The following is a 14,671-nucleotide window of genomic DNA, read 5'->3' on the forward strand; positions in this document are numbered from 1 at the left end:
GTTGCTCAGCTCAGAGGATGATGAATCACTGTGAACTGATTCATCATCATCGTCGCTGCAAAGGCTACACACACACACACACACACACACACACACACACACACACACACACACACACACAAACAAACGACAACTGGTAAACAACAAACAAAGGTTTTGCATCTTAATTTACTCACGTACCTTGTGCAGTTTCCACATTGCGCCCAAAGCTTTGACTTCGTGTGTGCCGTGTTTTCCTTCCTCCAAGCACTGATAACATACAGGCATCTTACACTGTACACAGTACATGCTTAGATTCTCCAGTTCGTGCTCTGTGCAAGTGGAGATTTTGCGGGGACTCGCCCGGCGACTTATCCGCCCCTGCGCCGGAGGCACCAGGCGATGCTTGGCGAGGGGTCCGCGGGGAGGATGGCACCGTAGGCGGCACGGGTCGCAGTAGAAGACGTCGCACTGCTCGCACATGACCGTGGCCTCTTTCGGACTCTTCTCGCAGAGCTGGCACTTGAGAGCGGCCGCTTTGCTCTGCTGGTACCTGTCCACAACCCCTTCGAGCACCCGGTTCTTGGGGAATCCGCGGAGACCCCGGTCGTCCAGGATGAGACTGCGATGACACTGCGGGCAAGTGATGCAGGAGTTGCGGGGGATCGGGGGTAAAGAGCCGGGCTGCGCTAGCAGGTGCTGTTGCGGAGGAGGCTGGGGGACAGTCGGGGGGAAAACCCGCACCCCGTTAGGTGACTTTTGGCAAGGGGTGGTCGGAGCACTGACGAAGCCCCCATATGAACCATATCCACTGTCCGCCTCACTGTACAGACTCATTTTATCCAGATCCAGGTAATCATAATCTGAGACGCCGGATCCGGAGGCTCGGCTGCTCTGTGGAGACTCAGCATCGGGGGTCTGCACAAGAATATTCCGAGCACAAGCCAAGCAAATGTTGTGGGAGCACGGCAGTATGATGGGCTCCCGGAAAAAAGAGCCGCAAACAGGGCATTTTAACTCTTCCTCCATTTCATCCATGGCTGCAGCTGAGAGGGGAGAGATTCCTCTGTGGCCTGAAAGGCAAACACAAACAGGAGAAGTTACAGCAGCAGAGCCTCGGCTGATCAAGTCTGCTGCTCTGCTTGTGCGTAAACGGGGCTCCAGTCGCGTCCAACTCACTGCGATCACTGCAAGAGCAACCTTGACCAGAGGAAAGGCATCAGCACCGAGGAGGCAGACTAACCGATACGACACACTCCTCACCAATAAGCAAACAGCATCAGCTCAGACCGGTTACCATTGGATAACCAGTGGATTCCAAACAACCATTGGACGACTCATCCGTCAGTGCGGAGAGGGTCCGTTAATGAGCTTTGAAACAACAGACACTTGTGACTGTGAGCATTATTCAACATGTAAAAGCAGCCTGGTTGTTTAGGGGATTATAAGGAAACAATGAAAGACTAATGAATATAATGTGATCCTGCAGACATGATAGATCATCTGCAAATTATTTCTCTATACGAAGACAAGGCTATTATAGGCTTTTATATTATAGGCTATTGTTTCAGAAGAGGCTCTCTTTAGCCTATTTGTGTAGTGGTGGAATAATAAGCTATACCAAAATAATCATACTGAGTTACAAGTATAAGTGTAAGAGTGTGAAACTATTGAATGTACCAAAATTGAAATTACTCATGATTTCAGAATGCTACATTATTATATATATCATATTATTGTACTATTATTACTGATGCATTTAGGTGTATGCAACATGTTACTGTTGAATCATTTCTAAAAAGCTTTATATACTGCTGGGTTGTTTGACTTATAGAAATACAATATATTTTAAAAGATCATCACATTTTTTTTATGGAAAATCCTTATTGGCAAAGTGACTTGTATCACCACAGGGCTGCAACTAATGATCATTTCTTATTAGCATTTTTACTGTATTGATTAATCAATTGACAGTTTTGTCTATAAAATGTCAAAAAAAAATAATGAAAAATGCGTATTGCAGTGTTAAAGCCCTGGGTGGCATCTTCATACTGCTTTGCCAACCGTCCAAAAATCAAAAGATATTTAATTTATAAAAATATAAAATAACAAAGATTAACAAAACATATTTGACCTGAAACCAAAGAATATGTTGCGTTTTTGCTTGATAAATTACCAAAATGATCAACTGTTTTTCTCATTGATTACTGATTAACGTTATTAATTTTCTGTCAACAGAAATGATCAACTGACTAATCATTTCCGCATTATACAACTGTCGAACACATAAAGTGGAGTAAAACTAGACTACTAAACTAGAATTATAAAGTAGCATAAAGAGGAAAGACTGTCTCAGTTTATTTACACTAGGATCTGCATATAAAAGCCCATACAGCTCTGCATCGCTGCTGCACTGTAGAAACTGGCAGGATTTGGATTGTTTGTTATTCTAAGCTCTAAGCTTCTCCTCTCAGCTGCTGTGGGGAGCAAAGATCACTCCTGGAGGAGATTGAAAACATGGAAACTGACACCTTGTGAGATAAGATAAAGCAGCAACTCTCCACTGCACTGAAAAGAGTTTTTTTTGTTTGGTATCCAGAGCCTCTCCATTTCTATGGCCAAATACCTCAGTCATCTCCAATACATCCATGGCAACGTGAGCTCCCAGATTTAGTCTTCAGTGGGGCTGTTGATAGGGAAATTAAATGAAATAATCCCATTTAACGGGAATGCCCCCTTTCTCAGATCCACAGAGGGCAACGTGAGGCCACTCAGTGTGATTACATTTGCATATTTTCTAAAGCTGTTTAAGAATGGGAAGAACATTAATATGGAAGTCTAAAGATAATCAGTCTGGCATTCAGTAATGTGTCCTGGCAGCTGACAAAACATATTAAAGTGGAAAAATGAATAAAGTTGGTTCACAGTAAATGCTAAAGAAGATAATGAAAAGATAATTTGTTTTTATAGTTGGCACAGAGCCAAATAACTCTAGATATCGCTAAAACGATCCTCATGTAAACATAGGCCTTCCATGGTCAATACATAATATAAGTATAGAAGAAATGGGAGGTTTATTCCCTGAATTAAACCACACCAATTAATACCACGTTGATTCCAATCAAATGTTTGTAACAAGCCCATCAGCTATTTTTGGATCACGCATGCTTGCTGACGCTTCCACCATGATGACATTTGTTCTCTATGTAATCTCCTCAGTTTGGGGCCTAACTGCATCTTCCTGTTTGCTGCCTTTGAGAAGACAAGTGGCCAATCCTGCTGAATCTCCGTTTCATCTTTTCCCTTTTTGTTGCAGTGCCAGCTCTCTCCTGCTGCCAGGACAGACACCAGGCAGCTCTGAGAGAAAATCTTCACAGATTTCTTTTCACTCTTCAGTGATCACATCCAGGAAGGCTCCTGAGACTGTGATGAAGCGCCTATTTTTGCTGACCTCACGTGTAGTAACATCAGAGAAGAGTTACCGTGAGGACAAATGGAGTTTAACTGTTTTGTGACAATGTAACAGTATAAATTTACACAGAAGCCAAATAAAGGAAAAGTGACATTTTTCTGTACCGTTAGTAAGTGCATATCATGCTTTGTTGTTGCTATTACTAGACACAGGCTTTCTGTTCTCACACGGCTAATATACAGTTCACACTGATGGCCTGACAGATTTAACCAAGAAAGTCCTAGTTTTGAAAAATGGCTCCTTGATTATAGACAGAGGCAGTGTTTTCATTTCTAGCCGGAAATTGTCAGCTTTACTGGCTGAATTGCTGGCATTTTTATTAGCTTTAGCTAGCTCATTAAACAAACATTAGTTATAGTATCTAGATTTTTTTATGTTTCCAGCTGACTTGTTTTAAATCTTAGCATCTCAGCAATCCTCCCCAGTTGATAATTGAAACCAAGAAACATTGCAGCTAATTAACCCTAGTATTATGTGTATGATAGGGGGGTGGGGGGTGTAAGATCAGACTATTGTTTAACTGCAGCTCCCTGTTTAGCTGCTTGGCTAACAGACAGAGGTCAGCTCTATTGTTCATTTTTCAACAGTATGTTTCAGTTTGAATGTTTCAAGAGAAAAGACTAAATGAAACTAAAAGGTTAATGTTAGAGCAGATAAAAAAAAACATTGCTTAGTGCATTGCATTACACTTTTGCTTTTGTAGTTTTGTTATGGAAAGGCTAAGAATAAGAAACAATGCTCCAAACTCTTTGAATGCAGAGTATCAGATTACTGCAAATTCATGCACAGCCCTTCAGTAGGAGGCATGCTGTGCATAGCGGGTTTTAGCTAACATTTCTGTTTGTCTACTCCATACCAGCAAACAAATCTGTTCCTGCCTTGAAATGAAACTGCCTCTCCAATTGGAAATGATCTTTCCCTGTATTGTATCCCGTCTTACCATCACATTTCAACAGGAAATCACATGTAGGAAACAAAATTACTTCTTAAAAAAGCTACAATACATTGTAGTTTTAAATTTGCAGACATGTCTGCTCTTGAAAATCTCATTAATGCAAAAAAAGTCAAATTGCTACTAAAAGCAGTATTCAACTCACAGCTCAATCATCCTGCTTGGAGCTCATATAATTTATTGGAGTCTGCCCCTCCATCGATAAGGGATAAAGTCTCCTTTGTGTGTTGCACTGAGTCTATTAACTCTTCTTACCACAGACTCCCTCTGCAGCCTCAGAGGCATCAAGCCATCTGTGTAAAGAAGTACACAGGCTGCGGGAGCTTTACGTACACAGCTCAGGCTAGATAGGAATCTCTATGGGACACAGCCGTGATATTGTCAAGAATAGAATGAATAGAAGTGGATGGAGTTTTTTGTTACTGGGTTCTGGCTTAAGAAAAGGTTGTTTTTTTTTTACTCTTAAAAGAATGAAGTTGCTGTAATTTAGGAGATTGGAAGGTTATACTGGGTCCAAAATTACACAGCAAAGCAAACTTACTCTCTCTTTGAAGTTGCTTTTGTTTTGAGTTAAAGACAAAGACGCAAAACTGCCATTGTTTTATTCTAAGTATAGTAAATGAGAACTGTCAGCAGCATACTGGTAAGAATGGATGTTAGTTTGCAGGTTAAAAGATGTCTAAACATTTAGGTCAAAATTGGGCTAAATGTGAGTGAAAGTCTTTTAGATGTTACAAGTGCTGCTTCGATTGCATTTATATACAATTCCATGAGTAAAGAAAGAGCTTTGGCTATTGTTGTCTTTATAATACAAGAGGTTATAATACGTCCTCTGTCTTCAGGGAAGACTGGAGGCTGCAGTAAGTCGCTCTTAGAAAGTGACGAGATGGGCAGGGGCTAGCTAGTTAGCGTGCTAACTTCTCACATGATAGAGACAAGAGTTAACATTGGTGTTGCTTTCCACAGCTGGAGACAGCTGCTGGTGAGTAAAGGAAAGAGGTTTGATGCTGAACTTGCAACGTTTCTTCTACACTGGGAAGTAAACAGCTGTTAATGCTAATGCTAGCTATGTAGCAAGAGCAAAACTTACGAATAGCTCCTTTAATTAATAAAAGTAGATATGTAATTGCAGTTCTGTGACAGGAGGTGTAGGCCAGTGTCCTGCATGAAAGCTGGACTTGCCACACACGCATCCACCCCCCCAACCAACGCACCATTACTCACCACACCACTTACTGACTTGGCACTGAGCACTGGCATTAGATTTATTTGGTCACATGCAGAATCATCCAACAAGGAAATAATCCCTCCAGACACTGTGCTGATAGTTAATTTGCACTTGACAAAGTTCATTGCTTTACCTAACCTTCAGAAACTACTGAATCAAACTTATGAATGTGCTGCCTAAAGATCACTTGCACATTCACCTCCAGTAACCTTTTCTTATGCAACAGTTCTTACTTCATAACCATCTGCTATTATGGGTCTCTGTAGCAGAACGGGCACCTTAAGTGACAAAAGCCCAACGTCACTCTGCTGACTTCCTGACATCTCAGTGCAATTCAGCGCCCTCAACTACCTCAAATGAACTCATGTTTATGGATTCAGTACCATCTGTGCCCTTCACAGTGACCTGAAAAATGCATTTTCCTGCTGCAATATTTGCAAATTAAGCCTTCAGGGAGAAACTGGTGATGATGCCTTGTGTTTATGATCCTTATTTCTAAATCATTATGCTCCGGGATTAATGAAATGAAACGCATCGTTGAGATGTTTTTTCTGTGGTTATTTGAGTGTAATTTTGGTCTCAAGATCAATATATCCTTAAGAAGAAGTGGGAAGGGAAGGAGAGTGAATACAGTTGTACAAACAAGGCCTGTAGGAAAAATGCACATGGGTGTTGTGCATTAGGCGACCCGTCTGACTTTAATGTAAAGAGAATATGGAAACATTTTGCAGCTGTGTTGGTTCAGAAAACTTGGCAAACATCAGCGAGCACAGTATAATTTAAATTTGTACATACGATTTTCCTTTCAGTGTATGGACAGGAGGCCTTTTGATCTCTTCACTTCTCTGATGTAAATTGAACAAAAAATAAAAACTGGAGATCACAGAGTATCTATTTGTCTGTTCTTTTGAAAAATGCCCAAACAGCTTAAAAATGCTTACTGTGGAGACCTGCGGCATTACTGACAATCAGGCAATGACTGATCCTCTGAGTGTAAGAATAAAAAGCATGCTGAGTTCAAATATTGCAGTTTCGTGCAGGGAATCAGCACAGGAGGAATCCCATAATGATGTGTTTCTTAGCCACTGATTTGAATTGGCGCTTTGCCTCTCGGTGCCATGCTGTCAGTGAAAATACAAAAGCCCAAAGCAGCTGAAAGTGCATCTGAAATACATTTAAGTGCTCCATTGTGTGCTGGATTGTTATTTCTCTCTGTCCGCTTGCTGCACACAACTTTCGTGTGAGAGGGGTCAAGGTCACGGTTATTGTGAATTTCCACAAAGCAAGAAATCGACAACGCAGTGCTGCATCACTAATGCAGAGCAACACCAGAGAAAGTGCAATCGTCATTTTACAGTATGCGTAGGTTGCCTGAAGAGACATGTGAGCAGGGAAAGGTCGGCACGTGCAGCAACACTTTCCATGTCTCCTGTGCAAACCGTCCAGGCTCTGCAGGGAATCTGCGCTGCAATTATAGCCTAATGATTTTTTTTTTTTTTCAAAGTGTGTTGGGGATTTGCTACTAAACCCGGCTCTCCTGTTGCACAGGGACTCGTACAATGTTCTCCAAAAACCACAGCAACCTGAGGAATCGAGCACACAACAGAAATTATTGATTCTGTTGAGCGTCTTTAAACATGCAATCACTCAATTCCAAGTGCTGCTGTGGGCTAAAGCATACAAATTATGTGACAAGTAGTTTTGAATTAGTTGAGCCACAAAGAAATCGATGTGTCTTCAGGGATCATTTATTTGAATAATACAGTTGCGTAGTTCAACAAGGCTCCATTGTTACAGTTGTTTTTTTATTGACCAGCTCCAATTTTCCTCTTCGCCCCCAAGGACTGACTCCCACTAAATACTCTCAATAACCCAGAAATGTCAAGAAAGTTAAGACTTATGGAGTTGGGAAATGTACAAATGGATTCCCACACGGCTAGCAAATTGTTTTCCCTCTTCTCTTCTCCTTTAATTTTGTCCAGCACCTTCTACGCCACAAATGCAATGTGCTTCAAAAAGTCTCAATCCATACATTCAGTCTGTCTCCCAACCCCCACTCGGCATTCAGCAGGGACTCCCTGCTAATGGAATCAGCTCTTGTTACTGCCGGCTTTGTTACAAGCCTGAGGACTCCTTTGTTTACCTCCGATACAGTGAAAACAGAACAGGTACAGAAAAATGGAGCATGAGAATACAAATAAAAACCCAACAAAAAAAACGTCTGTATGATGTTACAGCCAATGCCTGTGTTTATTATTCATCATGAGGAGAAAGATACCAGGTAACTAGAGGAGATACTGCACGCTGCTCTTACAGGCCGTGTTTAAAAAAAGATAAAGGAGAAAAAATAAATTCTGTTGCAATGAAACTTTGATGGTGATTTCCATCAGTGGACATAAAGCATGGGAACTCCATTGGGAGCTCTGAAAAATGGAGGAAATGTCCTCTTGGCACAGCCAGAGATTTCAACCATTAAACACCTTTATCAAATATGAAGAGCCCTTAACAGCAGTCAGAGAAATATAACTCCCCTCTGTATCCACACTGTAAAACCTCAGGGACTATAATTCAGAAAACTTTTGATGCTATTTCAAATCTCAGAGTCATGGAGGAAGAAGTTTTACTGTTTGGGTAAAGTTATTGAACAGACTATATTGTGTTATATAAAGTCCAAACTGTGTCATGTTACCCACAATTGTTAAATAACTTACTTACTTACTCTGAAGTCTCCTAATGACACAATCTGTGTCCCAATTCAGCGTCCACATCTTTCAGGGCTGTATTTGAAGACTGATTGCATCTCAGTAGTGCTACAGGCTGTCCCATTTTGAAGGCTCCTTTCAAATGCGTCCTTCTTTTCCAGGGCAACGAAGGCTCCAACGGATGGATCCTTCATGGCCCAACCTATCCCAAGATTCATTGCGGACCGGTAGTGAAAATAATATAGCAACGACACCAACAGAGGGTTTCAGCTCAGTTGAAAAGCTAACAGTACAAATCAGAAAAAACAAGGTTGCTAGGGCAGCAGGAGTGGCACTTTGTGATGACCGGCTCATTTTGGTTCAGCTTTTGCGGGCTACGATGGCTACGAAGGCGATGCCTTTATTGACCGGGTGCAACCCCTAAACTGAGACACAGCTACAGTCTCAAAGCTGATTTAAGATATGTTACAAAAATTACAAACTTTCATGTGCTCAAAATATTTCAATATTCCATATTCTATAGCTACGCTAGTGGCTCTGTGAGGCTATAGGCACAACAGTGCTCATGCTAACATGCTCACAGTGACACTAATGGCATGCTGATGCTTAATTTTTGAGATGTTTCATTATTTTTTGTTCATACGCTGACAACATTGTTTTTTGCAGCATACCTATTGCTTTGTAAATTTGTCAACTAAAATTTGTCATATAAATTCAGTTTTGTTTCATGCAAAGTGCTCATGCTCAAAATATTTTAAAAAGTAATATTCTTGTGGTAGCGACAGCTAAATTAACACCAATGTGAGATTAAAGAAAGAGAGGGGGGAGCTGTCCAAAAACTGTCTGATAAAAACAAATACAAAATTTACAAATACAAATTTTCTGCAATATTAGGCTTCTAGTATACTTTAGATTTATTTCTTTGGTCAGTCCATTCTCCCTTTTCTTTGTTTCCTTCTATCTCCTTTCGACCTTTGCTTAAATTTCTCTCATAGCCAGACACACACAGGTCTCCCTGTAAATCTCTCCCCTCTGCCATTGATAGTTGACCTCCAACAGACATGGATGAGGACATAAAGGTTGGCTTGGTGACCATTGATCTACTGGTTTGCTCATGATGCCACCCCCCATCTCAGCAGCAGCAGCAGCAGTAGAAGCCCCCTGGGGAACAGTAAGAGGTGCAGCAGTGAACACCACCTCCAACAGCAATAAAGGACATCAGAAAGCCAACAGCCAAGTGTGGGCTTTGGCCTTTCTGGATAAATGAGGAGGTAGAACCCCAGAGGAATTATGAAATAAATAATCAGATTCAGATTTAACCATTTAGCTTCTGTTAGCTAAAGCAACAACGTCAAACCAAATCAACCAACCACAACTGCTCCTCCTGCAGTACCCAGACACACATACTAACAAGACTACTAAAAGCTATAAAGTGGTATTATGAAATAAATACAATATTTTATTGCAAAAGATTCCATTCCAACTAACTTCTGAAACAAGACATGTAAGCCCCCCACTCACAGGGAAGACTCAAAGGCTAGAAGAAATAGAACAAGTGTGACTGGGGATATAGCTCAGGGAGTGTTCGTATCTTTAGGGTTGTGGGTTTGACTCTCAGTGCTTTCAATTTTGAAGTCAAAGGAAAGAGTCAAAGTCTCTAAGAAATACAGCTTTAAAGTATCTGTTCAAATATCTCAGGGAGTAAGGGAACTACTCTGGAGGTTAGAGGTCTTGGGTTCAAGCCTTAGGATCTGCAGTGAGCTTTGAAGTCCTATAGGATTTTGAGTATGCTCAAAGTAAACATTCAAAGGCTCTAAGAAATAAGGCTCCATTGTGTGACCAAATAGCTCATTGTTTTAGAGGACAGCTTGTAAGACTGGAGGCTGTGAGTTCAATCCTTATGATGCTCAATGAGTTTTAAAGTCCAAGACCCAAAGTGAAGACTGAAAAGCTCAGACTGAGATATAGTGGCTGACTTTACCTTTAAAAACAAGGTGATTTTCCTGGGCCTTTTTGTGAGGCATTGTGTTAAAAATAGCAGCTTTAAATGGGCCAAAGGCAGCTGAGTTTGTTGGGAGACCTCCCTGTTAATGCACTATACACTACAACACAGCGCATCAGAAAGATTTAAAATGTCATCGTGCAGTAGGTGTCCACTGTACTAATATTAGAGAATATTAGAGTACTACAGAGAGACAATGAAAAGCAAGAAAGAACAACATGTTTATATAGAGTATACCTTTTAATGGAAGCAAACTCATTCATATTTCACTTGCTCAGCTGTTATTTGTGTCACATCACGTAAGTCAAGTAAGAACAGCTTGTTGTTTACATCCAGTACATCCAACATGTGTCTCGTCTTGTGGCTTGTTATAGCTGTTTATTTACTTTGCTTTAATTTCATTTCTATTAAATTCAATTTCTTGTCGTTATTGAGACAGAAACGTTAAGGAACCATCGATTTTTTTTTTAAAGTCCATGCCTACGTCTGCAGGCTACACACACATTATCAGGAACACCATCTGGTATTTGATGTGAACATTAACTGAAGCTCCTGACCTGTATCTGCAGGACTGCCACATGATTGGCTGATAAGCAGGTGCACAGGTGACTGTATATAGACAGGTTTCCTTCTGTAATCTGTCTTTTGCTTCATACTGGAAATGTTTTTCCCAGTTTTCTTTACTGAGTTCAGTGGAACTAAAGAAAGACAAATACGCACTCAACAACAAAAAGCAAAGTGAATGAGAAAAAGTTACTCTGACAACAGTCCATCATGGCTTTAAGATGTTTTATAAAAAATTTACAGTTGGGTTTGTCTCTGTGATGAACTGGGATTGCAACACATTGCAGCAAAGAGGGAAAAAAAGAGAAAGTAAACCTGACGACAGACTCGTGGCAGCCTCATGTTAGATTTGGCTCAACCAGTTGGGGCATTTTCTGATACTGGAGAAGGATTGAGGATTTTTCTCTGGTTAGCTGCATATATATTCAGATTACAAGGTGAGGGTTAAGAATTTATTTGTACTCCTTTGCCAAAGTTTTATGATTACAGTAAAAAAAAAAAGACACAAAAACTGTATCATGATAAAACTAACAATAACAATTTTGTTTAATTTAATAATATTTTTAGATTATTGTAAGTTTTGGAAATAAGGAGAATGAGAACATTCTTTTAAAAGCCCAAAGTTCATACATCCATCAGTAAAAACCAACAAGGCCAATAATATCCATAAATCAAATAACCCACAGTTTTTACAGACAGCGTTGTCCTACTTCTCTGAGCTGGAAAACAATAAAGAAATTATGGATGGTGTTGCAACAACTCTGGAGACTGCACTTGATATCCATTCTGTTACTGTGGTACACAATAGAAAAGTACTTTAATTTCTTGCACGCTACAATGGACGTCATGGAATAGAGCATGGAGTTGGAAGGTCCTGGTAGTTTTGCCAGTTTAGTTTTTCATTAAATATTTCTGAATTTTTTGATATGAGCTCTTGATTCATTAGGAAGCTGGCTGTCTCATTTCAGAGCATTAAAGTCTTAATTTAGGGATTTTCTGGGAAGAGAAGCGAATGTGCAATTTTCTTCCCCAAAGCCATTGGCTGAAAGCGTGGGTGGACATGTTTCAGGCACAAGAAGAGGTCCAACCCTTCTGCTCCAGAAACACAGACTATATCTTTGCTAGTTCAATGAGGCGCCTTCTTAAATCTACAAATTACTTGATGTGACTGCCAGCTCTATAGCGCGCAATGCGTTTGGCATCTTGACAGCAGTACACTCAACATACAGAGAGGTATAATGTGACAAGAGAAATCTTTTACGTCACATCCGAAAGAGGTGTCTCTTTCAAAGGGACTATTTTTATGAAAGGAGTAGGATTTACTCATGCACTTTGCTGAGGGCAGGAAGCTTGTTACGTAAATATATTTTTAAGGGTTTTGATGAGTGTGTGTCTGCGTGGGTGTCTGTCCATGAATGATAAGCCATTGTATGCTTCCCACCTCTTGCTATTCAGACCGTTTCCTCACACTTGCCTGTCCTGTCCTCCCACTACTTCCGACCATCCTTCCTCCCGCTCAGACACCAGTAGAGGTTTGTGTGAGCATCATCTGTCACTGAGTCATGAACGATTGTACTTACATGGGCAATGGGCATTCTTAGAAACAAGGATATCCACCTTATATAAGAAGTCTCTTTCTGTTTATGGATGAATAAGAGCAGGATTGGTGGTATTTTAGCAACACAGGCCTGGAGGGAGTATGAGCAACGTAAGTTGTTGCGTCTGTGCTTGATGCAGATTGGGCCTTTTGCTTAATATGATTCACAGATGGGTGAGAAATTAAAGGAAAAACATTAACAGTAAGAGTCTCTCTTCCAGAAGATATTGCTCATTTGGTGTTTTTATCATGGTGATGGAGAGTGCTGTCCACTGGGTCAAACTGGGTTGAGAACCAGTTACTGTTGTGGGAGTGAAATCTTCACCTGATGAGTTTAGATCCTCCACCACACAATTTGTAGACTCAATTACAACCCTAGCAGTCTTCTGAGTTCAATGCGATGAAGGCTTTATAGCAAATAAAATCAAAAACATAGCAACAAAACCTGATCTGGCTCAGTTGTGCACTTATTTTTATATCATCTCTTACCCCTCCTGTTGTGGGCTTAGTTGTAGGGGCCCTCCTATCATTAGTGTGTTTCATACTCATTATACCATCCAGTGCCCTGTGGACAGGGGCATTGTCAGACAGAGGCTGCCTTCATCAGGATGGAAAAGCTTTATCACAGGATATGAGAGAGACAACAAGTGCAGCCAAACCATCCAGTTTTTACACTCATTTGTTCTGTTTTTTAAATTTGTCACTCATCTAGGCTACATAACGTATTACTGGATCATTATTATTAATGGTGATCTTTCCTGTAGTTACATGATAAGATCATCAGCTAAGACTGAAAGCAGAGAAAAACAGTCTGGCTTTTACCAAAGTTAAAAAATATTCCTACCATGACCTCTAAAGCCTCAGGCAACCTTGGACCGAGCATTGCTAGCTGTGTCCCATGGCTTCCAGTCTTTATGCTAAGCTAAGCTAAGCAACTCCTGGTTCCAGCTCTACACAAGAGCTTTGTGTCTTGTCATCTAACTCCCTGAAAGAAAGCAAATAAATGAGTTTGCCAAAATGTTGAAGTATTCCTTTAACATATAAGCAGTGTTTTAATGTTGTAGCCGGTTGACTTGGGGGTAATTTTAAGTACTTCATATATATTTGTATATAAAAGTATAAAGCTCAAAATATTAAAGAGAAAAAAGTTAAATACTGTACTTATTTACCATACCTGAGTAAATGTATTGCTTGATTTTCGACCATCTATTCAAAGGACAGTGGACGAAAATGAACTGGCTGGCTCACACTGGCACAAATGTCCGTTGTCCTTATAAATAAAAGAAAATGAAATGGAAAATTAATTTCTAGCACTGATTACTCCTGCAACATGAACTTTGAAGTCGCAGTCACTGCAGGATCTGGGAGATATCATCCCCCAAATTCAATTTCAGATATAAATGTCTGGCCAATCAAATAACCTGGCCTGACAGACTGTAGGAGCAGCAGCGTACTCAGTCAATAGAGTAGTCAATAGACTGGAGGCTAGTCAAAAACATACACAGCAGCTCACTGGTGTACACACACACACACACACACACACACACACACACACACACACACACACACACACACACACACAAGAGCATAACACAAAACAGCATCTTTTTAAAATCTAATTTTGAAGGAGACTGAGTTTGTCATCTCCATTATGCCTCAGTTTTTTGTGTGTTTCAGATTTCTCATCATTAAAATGCACCATTAGCGGTAAATGAGATACCAGAGGATGCCATTTATTCCATTGTTTTTAATGTCACACGTGTTCAACACCTCGTCTTCACCTTCAGATCTGCACAGCAAAGTGTCAACGTTAATGTGAACGTGTGTGAACATTAATGGCCTCCTCGGAGCTCTTAGTGTTAATGCATTTGAACTGAAGTCTGGGTGAAGGTAGGAAGGCGTGTTCTTTAATATTTAGATGAGGGTGAATCTTCCACAAATAAAACAAAACAAACAGAGAACAAATTAGCCGCTGAAATCATCCCTTCTTCTAAAATAGATTGGATGAATGTTCAGGTACACTGTGAGGGAAGATGAAGGCTGCTTGGGGTTCGGTCTCCTCAGAGGATTACAAAACATAATTTTACCACAATATTGCATTATGAAAGAGGGAACGAAGCAGCAATACAGCCACAAAATAAAACAAATTTCCTGCTTAGCTGTGGTCAAAAAGCG

At 40.5% G+C, this 14,671-nt stretch overlaps 1 protein-coding gene across 2 annotated transcripts in view; it reads right to left on the bottom strand.

Annotated features, from left to right (window-relative positions):
• Positions 1-1,524, bottom strand: part of trim9 (tripartite motif containing 9) — a 40,619-nt gene extending 39,095 nt beyond the window's left edge. The window contains exon 1 of one of the 2 annotated variants that reach the window (XM_056394018.1): positions 181-1,524. In XM_056394018.1, coding sequence (XP_056249993.1) covers positions 181-1,017 — 837 coding nt within the window. In that variant the 5' untranslated portion in view covers positions 1,018-1,524. The remainder of the gene's footprint in view (positions 1-180) is intronic. The other variant, XM_056394017.1, reaches the window with a different exon arrangement.
• Positions 1,525-14,671: the final 13,147 nt, after the last annotated feature.

This window comes from Seriola aureovittata, chromosome 13, assembly GCF_021018895.1.
Source record: "Seriola aureovittata isolate HTS-2021-v1 ecotype China chromosome 13, ASM2101889v1, whole genome shotgun sequence".
Classification (NCBI taxonomy): Eukaryota; Metazoa; Chordata; class Actinopteri; order Carangiformes; family Carangidae; genus Seriola; species Seriola aureovittata.